Source organism: Hemitrygon akajei, chromosome 22 (genome assembly GCF_048418815.1).
Source record: "Hemitrygon akajei chromosome 22, sHemAka1.3, whole genome shotgun sequence".
Taxonomy (NCBI): Eukaryota; Metazoa; Chordata; class Chondrichthyes; order Myliobatiformes; family Dasyatidae; genus Hemitrygon; species Hemitrygon akajei.
This window is the reverse complement of record NC_133145.1, coordinates 9,045,175-9,060,802: the sequence shown is the minus strand read 5'-3', so window position 1 is coordinate 9,060,802 and position 15,628 is coordinate 9,045,175. Positions and strand designations below refer to the sequence as shown.

General features: G+C 41.4%; 1 protein-coding gene across 9 annotated transcripts in view; it reads left to right on the top strand.

Moving 5' to 3' along the window:
- Positions 1-15,628, top strand: part of LOC140714956 (fas-binding factor 1 homolog) — a 156,804-nt gene that overhangs the window by 46,382 nt on the left and 94,794 nt on the right. For 8 of the 9 annotated variants that reach the window (XR_012096038.1, XR_012096037.1, XM_073026655.1 and 5 more), the window contains 4 exons: positions 1,980-2,057; positions 10,485-10,610; positions 12,413-12,560; positions 14,612-14,745. Coding sequence is in view for 7 of the 9 variants with exons in the window: in XM_073026655.1 (XP_072882756.1) it covers positions 1,980-2,057; positions 10,485-10,610; positions 12,413-12,560; positions 14,612-14,745 (486 nt within the window). In the remaining 2 variants the exon portion in view is untranslated. The remainder of the gene's footprint in view (positions 1-1,979; positions 2,058-10,484; positions 10,611-12,412; positions 12,561-14,611; positions 14,746-15,628) is intronic. The other variant, XM_073026650.1, reaches the window with a different exon arrangement.

The window sequence follows — 15,628 nt, the reverse complement described above, 5'->3', positions numbered from 1 at the left end:
CTCCTTCTACTGTAAAGTGGCCAGTCATTTTAATTTCACTTCTCATTCTCACACTGACATGTCTGTCCAAGACTTTCTCTATTGCCAAATTGAGGCAGGATGCTGATTAGAGAAACAGTACTTCATATTCTACCTTGGTAACCTCCAATATGTCAGCATGAACACCCATTTCTCTAACTTCCAGTAACCACTCCTCCCTTTCCCTTCTTCCTTCTCTGTTTTCCTGATCCCACTGATTTCCATTATCCTATCTCTTTCTTCTCCCTACGCTCTCCATTTACCTGTCACCCACACACCACTCACCTGCTCCCCCTTGCTACTTTCTTCCCTTTATTACACAGTCCACTATATTCTCCTATCAGATTCTACTTTTGCCATTTCCACCTATCACCTCCCAGCTTCTTGCATCTTTCCCACTCTTCTCTCTTCCTCACCTGGATCCATACATCACCTGCCAGCTACTGTTCCACCCCTCATCTCCTTTTTATGCTGGCTATCTCCTCTCTTTCTTCGCAATCCTCGACCCAAAATGTAAACTGTCCATTTCTCTCCATAGATGCTGCCTGACCTGTTGAGATCCTCCAGCATTTTTGTGTGTTGCTCTAGTGGAGGTAATCTGCTAGCTTTGGAATAGAAATTGGACCATACAGGCTTCAGTTTGTTTGCTGTGATCACTTTGGCATTGATTGTTCAAAATGTTGAGGGTCGAGCATCAAAAAGACAAGGCAGACTGATGGACCAGATCAGCCATAAGGCAATAAGTGTTCAATTTTTTATTGATGTAGGACCACGTCAATAAGAAAGAAGGAGGGCTTCCAGTTCCTTGGTGATTGGAATGATGTAGATGCAGGGCATCAACAACTGTTATGGTTACTGGTTCACCAGATGAAATGTCAGTTATTTTAAAATCCAAAACCTTGTTGGAAGGAGATGGCACCAGCGAACAAAGTGACTAAAGGCAACATCCTTCAGACAGTTCATAAAACTCCTTTTGCTTCTTTTACTTTCAAATATGATTTTGCTGCTATTCAAACCTGTGATTTACATTTTGATGGTGTATTTTCGGGCTGATTGAGCGATCTGGTGCTTTGTTGTCTCTAAGGGAGTTTTGTGAGGTTTCGATTGTAGTGTGTGGCCTGAAGACGGTGCAAGCCCATGATCATCTCCATTTCTTGCCAATCTCACCAACTAAAGCATTGAGTAAGATTGAAATCATTGAGGTTGAGAGTGAAAGGCAAGTAGGTGTTCAGCACCAACTGCCAGCATTTGACCAGTCTCTCGCTGCTGTGTGGGAATGTGCCTGTGTGTTACCAGTCATTTTTGGTCTCGCTCAATGCTCCTGGAGGAAGATGCCTATCTGTGACCATTCTCTCTCTCTCTCCCCTCTCTCCCCCCTCCTTCGCTCGATAATGCTGGAGTCTTGGGTCTTTGGCAAGGTTTAATCAATGCGGTTTGTGGATTAGACTCTAGTTCACCATATGATGTGTTTCTGGGTGTTCCTTTTTTATTGCTATTTTGTACAATTTTGGGATGGACTGACTGCAGCCTGCAGACAATGAATGACACAGCGCTAAACTGAACTAAGTTGAACATTCCTGGACTGTTTCTATTACTTTATGGTTTGATGTTTTATATTCTATGTTTTTCATTAATTTTTTGCTGTTTGCATGATTTGTTCTTTTTTCTGCATGTTGGGTGTTTGATGTTTTTCTTTGAACAGGTTCAATGGTGTTTCTTTGTTTCGTGACTGTCTGTGGGAAGATGAATCTCAAGGTTGCATATTGCATACAAACTTTGATAAATAAATGTACTTTGAATCTTTTGAATCTAGGTGCTGCATGGTATATGGCTCTTGTGGGCAAAACAAAGGCAATAGATCCTTGAACTGGAAACCCTGTGAAGCATTACATATCTTTTTAAATATTATTTTTTAAAAATCTAAAAAGATTTTCATGTTAACTGTTTGCCCTACCCTTCAGATTTATCTGGTCAGGATGAAAATCATCACTGTGTTGCTACCACTTTCAGGCACCATTACAAGAAGTTTACATTTGATGGTGAGTCATTAAATGCATAGATTGATGACAAAGCTGGTATGTTCACACTGAAGCAAAAGCTAACTTTGTCTTCTGTCTAAAATTCCCCTCCATTTTTTGTGATTAATGAAGTTGCTTTAAGCTTCTTTTAAGCTGTCATTTTAGTGAACAATTATCATATTTAAGCATGATGCCAAAGGCATTGCTGTTTTGCTAATTACACCAAAGGTTAGAAGATTATAGAGTCATAGAGCACTACAGGACAGAAACAGGCCCTTGGCCAATCTAGCCTGTGCTGAACTGTTATTCTGTCTAGTTCCATTGACCCACACCTTGCATTTACCCTATTTATGTCCCCCATAATTTTGTATGCCTCCGTCAAATCTTCCTTCATACTCCAGGGAATAAAGTCATGTGAGATCATTTTCAAGGAATTATATATCTGTATTCCCTGATCCCTCTGTTCTCTGCTCTCTGTAAGCCATACCCTGGCTTGACCTCCCAAAGTGCAATACCGCATAATTGTCTGCTTTAAAATTATGAGGGGGATAGATAAAGTTGACGTGGATAGGCTTTTTCCATTGAGAGTAGGGGAGATTCAAACGAGGATGTGAGTTGAGAATTAAGAGGCAAAAGTTTAGGGGTAACATGAGGGGGAACTTCTTTACTCAGAAAGTGGTAGCTGTGTGGAACGAGCTTCCAGTAGAAGTGGTAGAGGTAGGTTCGATATTGTCATTTAAAAAAAAATTGGACAGGTATATGGACAGGAAAGGAATGAAGGGTTATGGGCTGAGTGCAGGTTGGTGGGACTAGGTGAGAGTAAGCGTTTGGCACGGACTAGAAGGGCCAAGATGGCCTGTTTCTGTGCTGTAATTGTTATATGGTTATATGGTTAAATTCCATCTGCCATTTTGCAGCCTATTCTAGCTGGTCTAAATCCTGCTGCAAGATAGCCTTCCTTCGCCCCCAATCTTGGTGCCCAATATGCCCCCAAACTTGCTGTCATCAGCAAATTGGCTGATCCAGTTTACCACATTATCATCCAAATCATTAATATAGCTGACCGACAACAATGGACAACTCCGATCCCTGCAGAACACCACAAATTACAGCTCTCCAGTCAAATAGGCAACTATCTATTACAATTTCTGGCATCTCACTAAGCCAATATTAAATACTACTTATGAGTTATAGAGAAATACAGCACAGAAACAGGCCCTTTGGCCCATTTAGTTCATGCCGAAACTGTTTAAACTACCTAGTCATGACAGCCTACTCTGGGACCATAGCCCTCCATATCCCTACCATCCACGCACCTATCCAAACTTCTCTTAAATGAAATCAAGCTTGCTTGGGGACCACTTTTGCTAGCAGCTCATTCCACACTCTCACTACCATCTGAGTGGAAAAGGTTTCCCCTCATGTACCCCTTAAACTTCTCAACTTTCACCCATAACTTCTGATTATAGTCTCACTCCACAGTGGAAAAAGCATGCTTGCATTTACCCTATCTGTAGCCCTCATAATTTTGTAAACCTCTATCAAATCTCCCCTCAATCTTATACATTCTAAAGAATTCCATCCTAACCTATTCAATTTTCCTTATAACTCAGGCCCTCTGTAATGCAATTCTTTTAGTGTAATGACTCTTCTTAGCACTATGTATGACCTGTTGTCTATGTATATGTATTGATTTGTTGTCTGCAGATGTGAATTGAACTGTTTTCTACTCATGCACATTGTTCATTCTCTCTCTCTCTCACCCTCTCTCTCTCTCTCCCTCTCTCGAACCCTCTCTCCCACACTCTCACTCCTACCCCCTCTCTCACACCCCGTCTCTCCCACATCCTCTCTCCCACCCTGTCTCACTCTCTCCCTCTCACTCTCTTTGTCTCTCACACTCACACACCAGTTAAAGCCATCTCACATGTGCGTGCTTTTACTTAATTGATATGTAGTTGCACAGGCACAATACCAGCAACATCCTTGTAAACACGAGGAAATCTGCAGATGCTGGAAATTCATGCAACACACATAAAATGCTGGTGGAATGCAGCAGGCCAGGCAGCATCTATAGGAAGAAGTACAGTCAATGTTTCGGGCCGAGACCCTTCATCAGGACTAACTGAAGGAAAAGATAGTAAGAGATTTGAAAGTGGTATTAGGGTTGTAATCCTTGTAAATTTTTTCTGCACTCTTTCAACCTTGTTTACATCTTTCCTTTAGGTAGGTGGCCAAAACTGCACACAATACAGTATTCCAAATGAGGCCTCACCATCTTATACAACTTCAACATAACATTCCATCTCAATATTTTCATTTCTGAAGGTCAATGTGTCCAAAGCTTTTTTTATGACCCTGTCTACCTGTGACACCACTTTCAATAAATTATGGGCTTATGTTCTGGATCCCTTTGTTCTACTGCACTCCTCAATGCCCCACCACTGTGTAAAACCTACCCTGGTTGATCCTACCGAAGTGTAACACCTCGCATGCGTGTGCACTGAATTCCATCTGCCATTTTTCTGTCCATTTTTAAAGCTGATGCAGATCTCTCTGCAAGCCATGATTGCCTTCCTTGCTGTCCACTGCACCCCTAATCTTGGTGTCACCTGCAAATTTGCCTATCCAGTTAACCACATTATCATCCAGATCATTGATATAGATGACAAACAACAAAGGACCCTAGTCACAATCCTCTAGTCAGAGAGGCAACCCTCTACTACCACTCTCTGACTTTTCCCACGAAGTTGATGTCTAATCCGATTTACTACCTCATCCTACGTCCCGAGAAACTGAACCTTCTTGACCAGCCTCCCATGCAGGACCTTGTCAAATGTCTTTCGTGGCTTTTCTTCATCAACTTTCCTGCTAACCTCCTTGAAAAACTCTTTAAGATTGGTTAGACACAACCATATTAATTACCTCCAATCGGGCCCTGAACATCCAAATACTTATTTATCCTGTCCTTTAGAATACCTTCCATTAATTTACCCACTACTGACATCAGCCTCACCAGCCTATAATTTCCCAGTTTATTCTTAGAGCCTTACTTGAACAATGGAACAACATTAGTCCATGGCACCTCACTTACGGCTAAAGACGTTTTAATACTTCTTCCAGGACTGTTGTAATTTCTGTACTAGCCTATCACAAGGTCTGAAGGGACACCTTGTCAGACCCTGGGGACTTATCCATCCTAATTTGCCTCAAGAAGCCCCTCATCTTCTGTATTCTGAATATGGTGCATGGCCCCTGTATTGTTTTACCTCAGTTCTATGGACTCTGTGTCCGTCTTCTGAACAAATACAGATGCAAAAAATCCGTTTACAATCTTTTCCATCTCTTTTGGCTCCATGCATAGTTGACCATGCTGATCTTCAAGTGGACCAATTTTGTCCCTTGCCATTCTTTTGCTTTTATGTATCTGTAGAAGCCCTTGGGATTCTCCTTCACCTTGTCTGCCAGAGCAACCTCATGTCTTCTTTCAGCCCTCCTGATTTTCCTCTTGTGTTCTCTTGCATTTCTTATGCTTGCCAAGCACTTCATTTGTTCAAAACTGCCGTTATTTGATATGTGTTTGCTTTTCTTAACCAGGGTGACAATATCCCTAGAAAACCAAGGTTCCCTAAACCTGTTAGCCTTGTTTTTTTTTATTTTAATAGAAACATACACAATCTGTACTCTCAAATTTTCTCTTTGAAGGCCTCCCACTTACCAAGAGCAACACACACAAAATGCTGGAGAAACTTAGAAGGTCAGGCATGATCTATGGAAGTGAGTAAATGGTTTGGACTGAAACCTTTATCATGTCAGAAAGGAAGGGGGAAGATGCCAAAATAAGAAGGTGGGGAAGAAGGACAAGTTAGAAGGTGATAGGTGAAGCCAAGTGGGTGGGGAAGGGGGAGGAAGTAAGAAGCTAAGAGGTGATAGATGGAGAAGGTAAAAAGTTGAAGAAGATGGAACCTGATAGAGAAGAGTGAACAATTAAGAAAAGGAAGGAGGGGGGCACCAGAGGAAGGTGATAGGCAGGTGAGGTGAAGAAGTAAGAAGGTGGGCAGAGTGGAGAAATGAAGAAGAGGGAAGTGTTAGGGGGAAAAAATCACTGGTGGGTGGAGAAATCAATGTTCATGCCTTTAGGTTGGAGACTACCAGACAGAATATAAGGTGTTGCTTCTTCAACCTGTGAGTGGCCTCGTTATGGCAGAAGAAGAGGCTATAGATCAGCATGTCGGAATGGGAATTGGGATTTGAATTGAAATAGTGAGCCATTGGGAAATGCTGCTTTGTGTGGATGGAGCAAAAGTGCTCGACAAAGCAGTCCCCAATCTATGTCGGGTCTCACCATTATAGAGGAGGCCACATCGAGAGCACTGGATGCAGTAGATGACTCCAACAGATTTGCAGGTGAGGTGTTGCTTCACCTGGAAGGACTGTTTGGGGCCCTGAATGATGGTGAGGGAGGATGTGAATGGGCTGGTGTAGCACTTCTGTCACTTGCAGGAATAAGTGCCAGAAGGGAAATCATTGGGAAGGGACAAAAGGATGAAGGAGTCATGGAGGGAGTGGGGAGGGTAAAGATGTGCTTGATAGTGGGGTCACATTGAAGGTGGCGAATGTTGCAGAGAATGATATGTTGGATGCCATGGCTCATGGGGTGCTAGGTGAGGGCAAGAGGAATTCAAATCCTGTTAAGGTGGCAGGAAGTTGGGGTGAGCACGGATGTTGGGGGAATGGAGGAGTTCTGCGTGAGGGTAGCATCAATTGTGGAAGGAAAACCTGTTCTTTGAAGGAGGAGGACATCTCTGATGTCCTGGAATAGAAAGCCTCATCCTTGCAACAGATGCGGCAGATATGAAGGAACTGAGAAAAGGGAAAGGCATTTTTACAGCAGACAGGTTGGGAAGAGCTCAATATAGTCACCTCTGTCTCCAGAAGCATGAGTTGGAGGCATCGGAGAGGAGAGGGTTGAAGTGTTTAGGAAAGGTAGGGTGGAGGATGATGGGGGCTCCGAGGACCCAAGAGGTGATGGGGGAGCCTGAGAGACCTGAAGCTGGGGAGAAGTTGTGGGAGAAGGGGAGCCTAAAGGTCTCAGCCTGCAGGTGGAGGCACCGAGGTCTGGGCTGGAGCTGGACCTCGAAGCTGCATAATTTGTGATATGAAGGCATCTGGGGTTTTTGGAACCGGCGTTGGTGATGGTAGGATCCGTGGTCTGGAGCTGTCCTGGGTTGTTGGAGCAAAAGTTATCAACAGTAATGTCTGCAGTCTGGATGCATTCAGGACCATCAGACCCAGAGTTGGATATGGCAGGATCTGCAGTCTAGAGGTAACTAATTAAATTGAAGTCCGAGCGGGAGGTGGCAGGAGCTGTGGTCTGGATGCATGTAGAGGTGTCAGAACTGGAGTTGGAGACTTACTTACCAAGTATTCTTTTGCCAGAAAATGATCTGTTGCAACCCACACTTGTCTGAACCTTTTGGATGTTATCAAAATTAGACTTTCTTCAATTTAGAATCTCAGTCTGAGGACTAGTCCTATCCTTCTCCATAAGTATCTTGGAACTAAAGGAATTATGAACACTAGATCTAAAGTGTTCGCCTGCGCACACTTCTGTCACTTGCCCTGTTTCATTCCTTAATATTGCACTTTGTTTTCTTGAGACCACTATATATTGATTAAGGAAAAATTCCAACAAATTTGATTCCATCCAGTTCTTCTACAGTATGGAAGTCCCAAGCAATATTTGGAAAGTTAAAATCATCTATTATCACAATTTTATATTTCTTGCCAGTTGTGTATCTCTCTACAGTTTTGTTCCTTTAAATCATGCTGACTGTTGGGAGCTCTGTAATATTACCCCATTTATACAGTCATTCCTTTCTTATTCTGCAGTTCCACCTATATAGCCTCAGCAGACAAGCCTGCAGTCTGTCCTTTCTGAGTACTGCTGTGACAATTTCCCTGTCGAGTGATGCAGCCTCTTCCCCTTTACTACCTTCTTCTCCATCATGTACAAAAGAATGGAACACCTGGAGTACTGTGCTCAGTTCTGGTCACCTCACTACAGTAAGGATGTGGAAACTATAGAAAGGGTGTAGAGGAGATTTAAAGTATGTTGCCTGGATTGAGGAGCATGCCATTCGAGAATAGGTTGAGTGAGCTTGTCCTTTTCTCCTTGGAGAGGTGGAGGATGAGAGGTGACTTGATAGAGATGTATAAGCTGATGAGAAGCATTGATCGTGTGGATAGTCAGAGGCTTTTTCCCAGGGCTGAAATGGCTAACACGAGAGCTTTAAGGTGGTTGGAAGTAGGTACAGAGGAGATGTCAGGGGTAAGTTTTTTAAGCAGAGAGTGGTGAGTGCATAGAATGGGCTGCCGGTGATGGTGGTGGAGGCGGATATGATAGGGTCTTTTAAGAGACTCCTGGATAGGTATATGGAGCTTAGAAAAATAAGGGCTATGGGCAACCCAAGGAAATTTCTAAAATAAGTACATGTTCGGCACAGCTATGTGGGCTGAAGGGCCTGTATTGCCCTGTAGGTTTTCTATGTTTCTGACTCCAGAACACTGAACCTTCTGTAACCAAGTCTCACTAATAGCTACAATATCATAATTCCGTGTGCTGATCCAAGCTCTAAGCTCATCTGCTTTACCTACAATACTCCCTGCAAATGAGAACATTAACTCCCACCATGCTCAACCTTTCAGGTCCTGTCTTGGTATGTAAGCTTAACATCTATCTTCCCCACAAACGCTCCACTCACTGCCCTGGCACTCTTGTTCCCATCCCACTGGAGTCGTTTAAACTCCCTCCTCCCCCACCCCCGACTCCCGGAGCAGTACTAGCAAACATTCCTGCAAGGATATTGGTACCCCTCTGATTCAGGTGCAACATGTCCCTTCATCTCACCTTCCATAGAAGAGAAATCAATGATTCAAAAATCTGAAGCACCCTGCACCATCTCCTTAACCATGTTTTAAACTGTATTACCTTATTTTTAGTTTCACTAGCATGTGGCATGGGTAACAACCTTGAGATCACCACCCTGGAGGCCCTGTCCTTTAATTTAGTACCTTTAACTCCCTGAACTCACTCTGCAGCACCACATTTACCCTTCTTGCCATTGATATTGGAGCTGACATGGACCACAACCATTGGCTGCTTACTGTCCCCCTTAAGAATGCTATGAACTCAGTCTAAGATTAACTCCAATCGATGCCTTGACCCTGGCACCTGGAAGGCAACATACCATCTGGGTACCTTGTTCTTGTCCACAAAACCTCACTACTGCTTGTATCTTTTCCCTTTCTCCTTTCTAAGTTACAGAGCCAAACTCAGTGCCAGAAACCAGACCACTGTGGCTTTCCTGTGCTAGGTCGTCCCCCAGTAGTATCCAAAATGATAGCCTGCACTGGCTGCCTTTGCCCCTTTCCCTTTCCTAGCAGTCACTGATTTACTTGTATCCTACACCTTGGGTGTAACTACCTCTCTGTATCTTTTGTCCATCAGCCCTTCTGTTTCCTGAATGAGCTGGAGGTCTCCCTGTCTTCTCACATCCTGCAAGAGGAGCACTCCTGTGTCCTGACTGATACTCCCACTGCTATAACTGTGGAATGAGAGAGAGAAAGATTGAGAGAAAGAAAGAGAAGGATAGAAAGGCAGAAAGAGAGGGAGAAAAAGAAACTTACCTTAGCCTCTGCCTCCTAAGTCAAAGCCTCAGTTCCCCACTCTAACTCTGCCTACTGGCACATGGCCACTCTGCGTAAACGTAACTTCTTTTTATTGGCCCATGCCAAGTGTCTAATAACCTGCATGATCTCCAGTTCCAAAGAAAATCTAGTACATTTCTGTTCCATAAGGAATTTGTTGCGCGATCTCAAACACTGTAGAAGTTCCTGAAAGGTCGGATGAATATTGATAAAATTGAGCTTTGATTGTTTTTAATTAATAACATCTAGGGGATGGCTTAGATCACACACAGTTGAGCTCTGAGTTAATATAAAGGTAGATACTACAATTTTTTATGAGGATACTGTGATCACATGTTCGGGCAAAACAGTGCCAGAGTGAATTGTATCAGGAAGTGCTTGTCCATTTTCCCAGTTGCATGGCTTCAATAGGAAGTGGTCACATACACACACTTCAAATGTGTCCAAAATAATGTTTCTTCTGGTAATTACTTATAAAGGATATGCATATCTTTTTCCTAATGTAGTTTCTATGCTTCTCCCTGTAAAGACTGATTTAACTTGAATTTGATGCTAGATCCATACATTACATCAGCGATATGAACACTGAAATGCTAACAGTTGTTCCTATGAGTTTCTGCTTACCTGAATCACCATGTTGCAAATGAAATCCATCAAAATGACTGAGGCTGTACCATACAATTCTGTCTTCTGTTTAATGGTTCCTGCATGAACTGTTAATGTCCTTGTCCTTTCTAGATGAAGACGATCCATTGGCAGGGATTCTTTCTGATGAAGAAGAGGAACCAAAGAAAAAAGCAGTATCAGAACAAAAACTGACCCTCTCGAACATAGATCTTCAAGCACACAAGAAGGAGGAGAAAGGTACTGGAAAAATATTTTGGCAGGAAGAAGTTATTTGGCACCCTGATTATAAAAAACCCCCAGAAAATTATGGATGACTATTTAAGACATTTCTTGATACTGCCATTACAGCACATATTTTCCAGCTCATCATAAACTTACACTAGATGATATTTATGCCTTATCTTTTCCCCATGAAGAGATAAGCTGTGCTTCCCTGGGTAACAAAAGATTATTCTGTCAACGGGTATCTCTATGTGTTCTAACTTATTTAACAGGGTGCAAACTTAGTTTATTATTTTACTTCTAATATGTTTGTGTGTTGAACTGGTAAATAATGCCTAATTTGCATCCCAAAACTGATCCTTCTTTTGATAACTCCGTCCAAGTTCTAGGATTTTTCAAAATACTGGTGAATATTGTTTCTATTATATCATCATTTTTATTTAATAAATGTTGAAAATGGCTAGACTTTATTCCGGGAACTTTTAATTGAAAGTGATTTGGAAAGCAGAAAACCACTGCCCAGGTTCCAAATGCACTGCTACCCATCTTGGCCCAAAACCTATTTGGTGTAACATAGCGACAAGTTGAAACCATTGGAAATTCTGGAAATCTGAAATAAAAACAAATGTCAGAAACCTTCAGCAGTCAGGCAGCATCTGTAGAGAGAAGTAGTGTTATTGTTTCAGCTTCATTAAGCCTTCACAAGAATTAACGAAAGGTCATTAGTTAAAGTTTTTACTTTAGTAAAAAGTTAATCTTTAGTAAAATGGCTCAAGGATCTTATAGAGGCAGAACCAGACAAATGAGACAAAAGCTAGTGATTTCAAGATTATAAAAGAGTGAGGATATGTCACTTTTAAAAAGAGATGGCAATCACCCTGATGGGTCTTCAAGGAAATGGAATTAAATATAAAGATTGCATTTAAGAGACATTTAGGCAGGCACTTGAACAGGCAGGACGTAGAGGAAATTGACCTAATGTGGGCAAATTGGATTAGTGTAGATGGGCAGAAAGATCAGCATGGGCTGAATAGCTCATTACTGTTCTTTAGGACTTAGTTTGCTATCCTTAGTTTTGAGACTTCTCCTGATAAAGGGGTGCACTGCATATCAATGGCTTGGTTTGCATAGTCAGTGATTAAAATAATTTAACAGTAATTAAATAGCTAAACATTTACAATAGCATCCTTTTATTTATTTCCAAGTTTTGTTTGACTGCCTTGACTTCTTGACCAACATCTTTCACATCTGTCAAATTTTGTACGTTTTCCTTCAGCTTTTATGAACTTTTATACTTCTAAGGTAATGAAACCTTTTATCTGAACTATCATATTAAGATGCAAATTTAAGTGTATATGGGAAGGGTCCCCGTAGCTGGAGAAGAGAAGGGACATGTTCTTGCCAATATTTACCACTCACCTAGCACCACCAAGAGCAAATTAAGTAGCTGATTGATCCTTCATTGTACAACATGGCATGTGCAAAATGTCTAGTAATTTGTCTAAATTTTAAAAGTTCTTCAGGACATTCTATTGTGCCATGTGAATACATTTTAATTTTCAGTTTAAATTTACTTTGTGGCTACATTGCTGTAAGTCTTCAGAGGTTACAATGGATGGTTGTTCCTTGTTATGGTTCTATGTTTACTGATTCTTAACTACAAATTACCACAGTATTGCAATGATGAAGAACTAATTTAAGAAATGCCCAGCACCACTTGTTGCTGGACCCAATTAATAAGATTAGTGCGTTTGGCAGGTTCAGTAATAGATTGCAGAATTCATCTGATGATGTAACATTGTGAATACTTTTCACAGTTCCCTCCAGCTCAGCATCTATTCCAGTTATGACTACTGCACAGAGGAAAGAAGAATTGTTCTTTGATGATGAAGGAGATGATCTTATGGATGCCCTTGGATTTGGAGACAGTTCAGAAACATCAAAGCAGTTGAAGAGAGTGGAAAAGTAAGTGTAGACACTTTAGTGTCTACTAACTACATACTTAGAACCACTGAGATCCTTCAACATCTCACAGTCAGTCTGTTATTACGGTCTCTTACTGTCTGCTTCCTTCATACGCACCAGAAGCTTAAAGAATGCACTTAAAATTTGCCAAAGCAGATACTCAACTGGTGAATTATTGTCTTCATAAACAATGAACATCTTAGAACTGTTGTAGTTGAGAGTTAAGGAAGAAAAGGAGGCTTTCTTTTCCAAGTTTTTTATATATTTTTCAGAATACCTAAAGTACTGTAAAACCAATTAAACATTTTTAAGTACAGTCTCTGGAATATTGGTAATACCACTATTGTAACACAGGTTCCCCCCGCTATCTGAAGGTAGAGTGTTCCCATGAAATGGTTCATAAGCTGGAATGTCGTAAAGTGAATAAGCAATTACTATTTATTAATATGGGAAAAATTTGAGAGCGTTCCCAGACCCAAAAAATAACCCGCAAAATTATGCCAAATAACACATAAAACCTAAAATAACAGTGATATACAGTAAAAGCAGGAATGATGTGATAAATACACAGCTTATATAAAGTAGAAATACTTTTCTGTAATCATTGCAGTACTGTCTAGCGTAGTGAAAATTACTACATAGTGTATAATCTCACTACATAGCGCTACTAGCGTAGCAGAAGCACTCTCTCTAGTAACCTTTAAGCTATGAAGCTGTCAAATCATACCAAATTACACATAAAAATACACAGCCTATATAAAATAGAAATACTTTTCTGCAATCATTGCAGCATTGTCAAGCGTAGCAAAAATCTCACTGCGTAGTGCTACTAGCATAGCAGAAGCACTCTCTCTAGTAACCTTTAAGCTATGAAGCTGTCAAATCATACCAAATTACACATAAAAATACACAGCCTATAAAAGTAGAAATAATGTACCATATGTACAGTGTAGTTTCACTTACTGGAATTGGGAAGATAGCAAGCACACTGATGATGGTGTGTTAGGCTGAATCGTTGGAGGTTGGGGTGCTCGGTAATTCTTTCCAATAAATTGCAGTTTCGTCACAGTTAAACACTTGCTTATATGAATAACCACCTTCTGTAATTATTTTCTGCAGTTCTGCTAGGAACTTTTCGGCAGCTTCAGTATCAGCCGAAGCACTTTCTCCAGTAAACGTTAAACTATGAAGCTGCCGAAAAGTTCCCAGCAGACTAAAAGAGTCCACTTTGCTACGAGTTACAAACAGTAACATCGGCAGCTTTCAAGATTCTTTCTCTCTGCGTGTAAATAGTGCGAATGGTGGATGCAGGCAAGTTCAATGCACGACAATGTCCTTACTTTGTTGATCACGATCGAAACGCTTAATTACGTCCAATTTTACGCTAAGTGTAACACCCTTACGGGCTCTCAGGCTTTTCCGATACCTTAGGACACATCTTGCTAATGGATGCACAAAATAAATCGAGATAAAACACAGATGCTCACAGACACGTGTTTAAGCTATGGCGCCTTGATGCTGCATGCAGTTCCGGGAGGAGCTTGGCTGCTCGGGGCGTGCACTGTCTTTTTTCGTAAAAGCGAAAACTCTTTGGTTAGCGAAAACCCGTAACTAATGTAGGTCTTTTGTAAAAGCGAAGTGTCGTAAAGCGAACAAAAGAGGAGGTGGTAGAGGCAAATAAAATTACCTTATTTAAAAGCCATTTGGGCAGATAGTTAGATAGGGAGAGAGTAAAGGGATAAGGACTTAATGTAGGCAAATGGGATTAATGCAGTGTACGAAGGCAATTATGGTCAGTGTGGATGAGGTGGGTTGATGAGGTTCCATTCCTGTGCTGTACAGTTCCATGATTCCCTGATATTATGGCACTCCCTGATTTCTGTATTGAAATTCCAGTCTATGTAACATACCCAAGTTTAGGAGGGGATGCATGAATCCACATTCTTTTGACTTGGATGATTCTGTACCCAGTAAGCAGACCAGTACAATAATCTATTGAATTTAATTTGACCTGTGTTCTTTAACTTCGCCTGTTTCTCTTTTGGCATTAGAGAGACACTACGTCCTGCTCGTTCGAAGCTGGATGAATTGTTAGGAAGAAGTACAGTCAAGAAGTTACTTGAGCAACCTTCAACTGGTGAAAGGAAAGAATTTAAACTAGATCCCAAATACAAAAAGACACAAGGTAATCCAGGACATGAAGTTTCTGTCTGTATGTCACATTCCAAATGTCAGATTTTCCTTTTAAAATGGAAGCCTCACTGGTGCAACATTATGTGTGGTTTAATAAAAATGGGAAATGCTGGAGACACTCAACAGGCCAGGTAGAATCTGTGGAAAGGCAATGAGAGCTAATGCTTCTTGTCTTTCCACAGATACTGCCTGACCTGCTGGCCATTTTGCAGCATTTTCTTTATCTTACTTCAATTTTCTGTTGTGTATGCTTTGTCCTGAGAGGCTTCTGAGTGGGATCAGGGGTGAAGAATGAAGCGATTGGGGGAAAAAAAAAGGAGAGTACGGATGTTTGGAGAATAGTTTCTACAAGGGGTGCAGTAATAAAGTTGCTAGTACTGCACACAGGTCCAGCAGCAATGAAAGAAGGGTGAGATATAAACAGGAACTGCTAAAATTATCAGCAGCTCAGTCAGCAAAACTGATTTAATTTCATGTCAATGACTCATCATCATTAACTATATTGAATCTTGCTCAGGTGGAGGGATGTTGCCCTGCCCACCCACGCTCAGTGGCTCAGGGACATCATGTCCAGTCTAAACCTTAAGAAGATCCATTATTCAATTCTCAACTCAGACATAAAGTTCCAAAAGGTGTGGGGACCCTTGCTTGAATATTTTCAGAATTCCCAGCCAAACTAAAGGTCCATCCTTTCTTCCTTTCCTCTGCACATAAATCCCTGACCTCCAGCATTTCCCAGTAAAATTCTACAGACCCAGGCTTGTAAATATACCAATGTAGCTCTGTGGGGACAAAGGTTCTGTTTAACCCTTTTTGCTAATGCAATGCTGGCTTGGAGATGGGGATTGGGAAGAGTGGGTCGGGGCAGGGAGGCA